The sequence below is a fragment of the Hipposideros armiger genome, unplaced genomic scaffold, assembly GCF_001890085.2.
Source record: "Hipposideros armiger isolate ML-2016 unplaced genomic scaffold, ASM189008v1 scaffold_513, whole genome shotgun sequence".
Classification (NCBI taxonomy): Eukaryota; Metazoa; Chordata; class Mammalia; order Chiroptera; family Hipposideridae; genus Hipposideros; species Hipposideros armiger.
Window position 1 is genome coordinate 574,831 of NW_017731863.1, and position 6,048 is coordinate 580,878.

At 36.7% G+C, this 6,048-nt stretch overlaps 1 protein-coding gene across 16 annotated transcripts in view; it reads right to left on the reverse strand.

Annotated features, from left to right (window-relative positions):
- Positions 1-411: 411 nt before the first annotated feature.
- Positions 412-6,048, reverse strand: part of PPFIBP1 (PPFIB scaffold protein 1) — a 175,915-nt gene continuing 170,278 nt past the window's right edge. For all 16 annotated transcript variants that reach the window (XM_019668042.1, XM_019668044.1, XM_019668043.1 and 13 more), the window contains 6 exons: positions 5,464-5,586; positions 4,800-4,925; positions 4,000-4,188; positions 2,547-2,726; positions 1,794-1,859; positions 412-1,650 (listed from right to left, as the gene is read on the reverse strand). In XM_019668042.1, coding sequence (XP_019523587.1) covers positions 1,564-1,650; positions 1,794-1,859; positions 2,547-2,726; positions 4,000-4,188; positions 4,800-4,925; positions 5,464-5,586 — 771 coding nt within the window. In that variant the 3' untranslated portion in view covers positions 412-1,563. The remainder of the gene's footprint in view (positions 1,651-1,793; positions 1,860-2,546; positions 2,727-3,999; positions 4,189-4,799; positions 4,926-5,463; positions 5,587-6,048) is intronic.

A 6,048-nucleotide genomic window follows, 5' to 3' on the forward strand; every position in this document is an offset into this window, starting at 1 on the left:
AGTAAGAGTCCAATACAGTTACCAAATAATGAATGGTAGGGAGTTAAAAGGTCCTCTTAGGATCAAATTATTTTAGTTATGAATAAAAAGTAATTCAATATTAAAGGTTCCTTGACGAAAAGCTTGGTAACTTGCTGATAACTTGCAAGATCATACCACTGATGTTCAAATATAGTTTATAAGCAATTCCACTGGCATATATTGAATTGCCCACCCCTATGCCAATTTGTGAAAACCTGTCTTTACCACAGTTGGCTATCATGAGTAATGATGTAGTACTGAATAAAAAATAGAATATTTTTACTAATATCCCTAAAAAATAATAAACACCGTAACAGTTTTTGCTGCAGCTTTCTATTTTCTTTATAAAGAATAGTATTATTCTTTATAAAGAATATTTCCTGTAGCTTTCCCGTGCTACAGAAAAACATGAACTACATTTTATCATTACAATATAGCCATTATAAAACTAATTTTGCAGCCTCAGTTACTGAACTCTGATCAAGACAAATGTTCAGAGAAATACTCCACTTTTTAAAGATTCCATTCATTAATGGCCTAAGAAATGTATAATTAACATCATTTAGTCAGACTGTTAGTACTTTTGATGTAATGATATACTTAGCAAAGAGAAGAATAAGAAGCTTAATACTGTAAAGGTTTTTGTTTTTGTTTGGTTTCTTCAAAAATTATTTCTACAAATTTGGGGGGAGATTCTGAATGCATTCAAGTTAATAGTATTTCAATCTCTCTTGAGTTCTTCCTTATGAATTAAAAGAATCCAAGATTAAAGTTGAAATTCTTAAAAAAAACTAATCAACAATTTTGTAATATGTCATCAAAGAAGTGTTATTTCACGTATACTAATTCAGTCCAAATGATCAACATCATTAAAATTTATAATTTAGTTGTGGAGAAAGATCATCTTGACCTCTCCATGAACCAGCTGGTATATAAAAATTTTTATCACTGTATTTTTTTCAATGTGATCTTTTTTACCATCTTCCTTCTGTCACAAAATAAAAGTTCTATTTTCTATGTATTAAATATATACATGTATTTAGAAAAATATATAAAAACAGGACAGTTAAGAGCTAAGTGAAGGTGTGGCCTGGCATTAATGGGCACACAGAATGCTTTAAGAAATTCCACATATTGATTTTGAAAGCATGTCAGGTTCTGCTTTAATGGCTGCCGAGATGTCACACCAACGTGGCAGAATCACCCACGTACGGGTTACTGCTTCCCAAATCTTCCATACTGTGAATGTGAATGGAAACACTATAGTAAAGTACTCAAAATAAATGCAACACTTTAAATATAATATATCACATATTTTTACATTAAATAGCAGAAAAACAATTATACTCTCATTCACCAGTGTCTCACTTTCCGTGGCAACTTTAGAATAGGCACAGATCCCCCCTGCTTTCCATTTCGACTTTTAAATGAGAAAAAAGGTTGGAACAATAAACAATGTACAATCTGTTGCTTGTTGTATATACTGTGAGTGTTTGAGAAAGAAAGTGGAAAGGGCTCCTAGTGCTCATCCAGGTGCTACGGTCAAACGTTTGAGTCTTCATCAGTAATGCTGGCACTGGGGGAACGGGCAGCGAAATCTTTAAACATGTCGTCTTCCTTTAACATGTGCTGGAAAACAAGGAGATGGGAGTCACACACACACTGTGCGCCAAGAGCTCAGAACTACACATTCTCCACGATCCATTTGGTCCCTTGGGGTTATATTTTCAAACATATTTTTAGAAGATTTCAAATTCATTTTACAAACTTACTGTTAGGTTGTTGATGCCTTCAGAGAATGCACCTATCTGCCTCACTGTCCCTTCTGAATCTTCCATCTGCAAAGAACATACCATAACGTGACATACTCATTTGCACAATTTCAAGCCAAGTGCAGCAAAATGAACAAAAGAAGAAATAATGCAAGTTGTACTGAATAGAGCAGGAGCAACAGAACACTTCTGATGATAAGCTCCTCCCACTACTGCAATTGGATGTTAAAAATTAGAAGGAACCCTTTATTGGCACATCTAGCCTAATGCTCTGATGTTGACAATAGCACCGAAGGATGTTTGAATAAAGGGCAATATTCAGTCCCATGACTTCATACTGAAAAAGCTAAGTAGGATGCGCTGTCCATTCCTGAGTTGTTTTAATACGTAGATTTCCTTAATACAGAGACAGTATAACATCGGTTAAGTGGCACAGACTTTGACAAATTGGAATCCCAGCTCTTCTAGCTTAGGTAAGGTACTTAATCTCTCTGTGCCTCAGTGTCCTTATCTCTAAAATTAGGATAATAATTCTCCCTATGTTTTAGGATTGACATGAACATTAATATATGTTAAGTGCTTACAATAGTGCCTGGGGTATAGTAAACAATTTGTAAGTTCATTATTACTTTATTATTCGCTATTATTATCTTTATTTTTTGGCATTTGAAGAAAATGTCTGTGATCAGTAGACCCAGTACAGTGTTTCAATGCTGGAAGAACTTTAAAGTAGGTATACAATGCTGCATTTACCTGATCTAACCGGTCCAAATCATCTTCGTCATAGAGGTGCATGTCCAACCCAGGTTTAAATCCTTTCTTAGATGTGTTTCCTGATGCCTGTCCCAACTCCATTGGACAAACATATTCTTCCCCATCTTCTTGTTTCTTTTTTCTCAAATTCCCAAAATTGCTGAAGGTAAGTTTCTTTGGCTTTAAAAGAAAGAAACGAAAAACATCCAGGGATGTGATAAAATTCATATGATAAAGAACTAATAACATGTATAATTTAATTATTCACTTCATTGTATAGAGAAAAGCAATTGAATGATTAAATTTGTATAACAAAAACAAAGACATTCTAGGCATATGATTGATGCACCCAAATATGATAAATAATCCTTGTCATGAATCTCATTATTTGCACTAACTAGCTGGGTAGTCATAATGATAAAAGCAAAGTATGCCAGGAGCCTTAGTTTTGATTAAACAGGACTTAATGCAATGGGATTTCTCAGGGCTAAATCCAATTTTGCAAGATTTTCCAATCTAAGATCAGCAAAAAAAAAAAATGGTCCTTACTGTGTTTTCTTTTTGGGTGAGGCTGTGATATCTTGTATGCCTGTTATGCTTCCAAGGGACTGCTAAAAGAATCTGTCCTTTTGGAGAAAAAATTTCCAGTGATACTCAGAAGAGAATCACCATCTTAGTCACTGGATAGTCCCTGAGACCATCTGTTAAGGAGATGGTGATCAGGTTGATGCAGAGAATTTATACAGAACAGACTCTCTCAGAGGTTTCAAATCTGGCATCTTCTAAGGGACAAAGGTAGTGAAGCGAAAGTGTCAGGCAGGTAGAGGGGGAAACAAAACAAAACAAAAAAACTTGGTACATATTTGTGAAGAGGTGGGTAAACCCTATTTCCACATTAAGTTGGTTGAAATAACACTCAGGAGAGTTAACATAAGAATAATTTAAAAGAAGAAATATTCTTAATTTGCTATGATCTATGAATCCATGCACACTAGGAATATCCATTCTCTGCTGGTCGACCTCAAACGTTGCTTAATATCTTTTCCCAACTTGAAAGGTTGGTCGATTATAAGCCAGACAAGCTGAATTTGTACGAGGAGAAATGCAACTCTTATACTTGATTTATCCATAGGAAAAACAGGACAACTGCAATCAATATTTGGGTCCAAGTTATAGGTTCTCTGCATTGGCAATGTATCGATTATAGAAGCCAACATCATGCTTTTTATTATTGGTAACTCTAGTAAAATAAATAATTTGAGCAAAGATTCCTCCAGAAGGAAACCTTCAAAATGCATTTTTCTTGGTTACTTTTAATGATGCATATACTTTCAACTTATCCACAAAACTTAGTAAATCCCGGAAAATGGGATAGCCAGGTAACGGTCAAAACCAAGTCTTTGCTTTAGTTTTTGCTTTAACCAATTATTAAATGGTACAGGCTTGAACCAACCTTCACTTTGGCAGTGGCTGTTAGAAGTACATAATCTGGTAACTCCATGGCATCACGTTTCTGGTGTTGTGCCTCAGCACCAATCAGAAGGTTGAAATGAGTGGCCAAATGTCTTCGCAACAGGGTCTTACTTGGTGGGATGTTCAATAACTGAGCCATTGTTTCTACATTAAAACGAGGTTCTAGAACCTATAAGAAAAATTAAGGTTATTGAAGGTACCATGTATCATATATGTCTGCATCGTGCTTTATGATTTGCAAAGCTCTTTCATTTAGTTATCTCCAATGACCCTCTCAATAGCCCTGGGAGATACACAGATATGGACTTTGATATTTAATTTCTGTATCTTTTTTTTTTTATTTTGCCAAAGCTAGTGAAAGGCAGAGCTGGTCCTGATATCCAAGCATTACAAAGTCAGGGCTTCTACCTCTCTGAAGTGTTGCATTTGGGATGCCTTTGAAAGCCAACTTCTCTGCAACATCTGTGTGCAGAAATACAACCTGTATCTTTGTAGGAGTTTTAAAACATGATCACCTGAGAGTCAGTAGCCAGATGTTATCCAACATAAAAGAGGACAATGAAAGAAATGGGTTTAAACCAAACCTAGAGTTATATGATTTGAATAAATAAAAAAACAAGGGAAAAATTACTCTGAAAGTAAAGATTCACTAGAAATAGCATAGGAGGGTTGGGTAAGGTAACTTTAGGATTACAACAAGTAACCTGATAATATCCTACTCATCTGACTAAAGAAGACAAAATGATGATAAGTCAATTTTAAATTAAAATGGAGTTTTACCATGAGCCCACCGTGGACACCGCTGCCTCTGAGATTGGGGGCATATTCTGCCAAGTCTACAGAACGCAGCCATTCCATGACTCGATGATTAGTCCACTGCTGAACCTCTGATGGGGTGATGCTATTCTGTGGGAACAAAGAACAGCTGAGAGCTTTAGTCGTTGACTAGGGGACCTCAAATATTAAACCTGCATGTTCTATCTAAAAAGTCTACCCCACGGAGCAGAGTTACTCCACATCCTACTAAATGTTTACAAAAAGGGTAAGAAGCTGTTTTTTAATTTGAATTCTCTTTGAAAAAGTTTATCACCAAGTTTTAGGCTTTTTTACACACTATTAAAGCAGTACTTTAGGAAAGGAAGTCTTTATAGATATATTTAACTTTCTGGCTTAAGCAGGCAAGAAAATAAAATATACTTAAGGAGGAAGGGTAATTAAATAGCAACCTCTGGCTCCAGTTACACAGGTAGAACCATCATAGGGGGAAAGAAAGGAATATAGGAGAACAAAGCCTAGAAAGTAAATGAGGCTGGATTTGAGGCTCTAGGGGAGTCAGAAATCCTCCCTGCAAGCTCCAAGAAGAAATGGGTCTTAGTTTTGCACACACGGACAGTCCCATGCATGGAGAAGTACATGCTGTGTAATCCTCAACTTCAGACGCTACCTCGTCAGATGGCCGCCTCCGTAGACAGTTTGGTTCAAAGTTATTGATCCTCAGGACCTGGATGGCCCTTTTGATGCTGAGATGATGCAGCACACTGACAACCTTCAAAGATAGTAAGTCATCCTGCAAAAAAACAAAAACAAAAATGGGAGCTCCTTGAGTGGGAGGACCTCCTCAGGGATCTCTCAGAAGATGCTAGTCGAAGCAGAAGAGTCACCTTTACCAGCAGGCCTGAGGGCTTGTCAGTGTTTTCAAAGCTTTTATTTAGTAGCGGGACCCTTTTCCTGTTCTATTCAAAATCCTCTCCAGGACCCCCATATGTAAGAAAACCAAAATGAATGTTGTTCCAGTAGAGGCTAGCTTCCATCTATTTCTCTCTCTTCCAGACATGCTGAGATAGGATTCTGGGACCCCAAGACTCTTACAACACCATTTGAAAAGCACTTTCTGGGTCCCTAACAAAAGGTGATTTGCTTTCACAAAGCAAATAGCTAAGGGCAAGTGGTGGTCATTGACGGCTGAGGCTTGATTTTCTGAGCTAAGACATATCACAGGGGGAAAACTGGAAGAGTGGTTCCAATATAC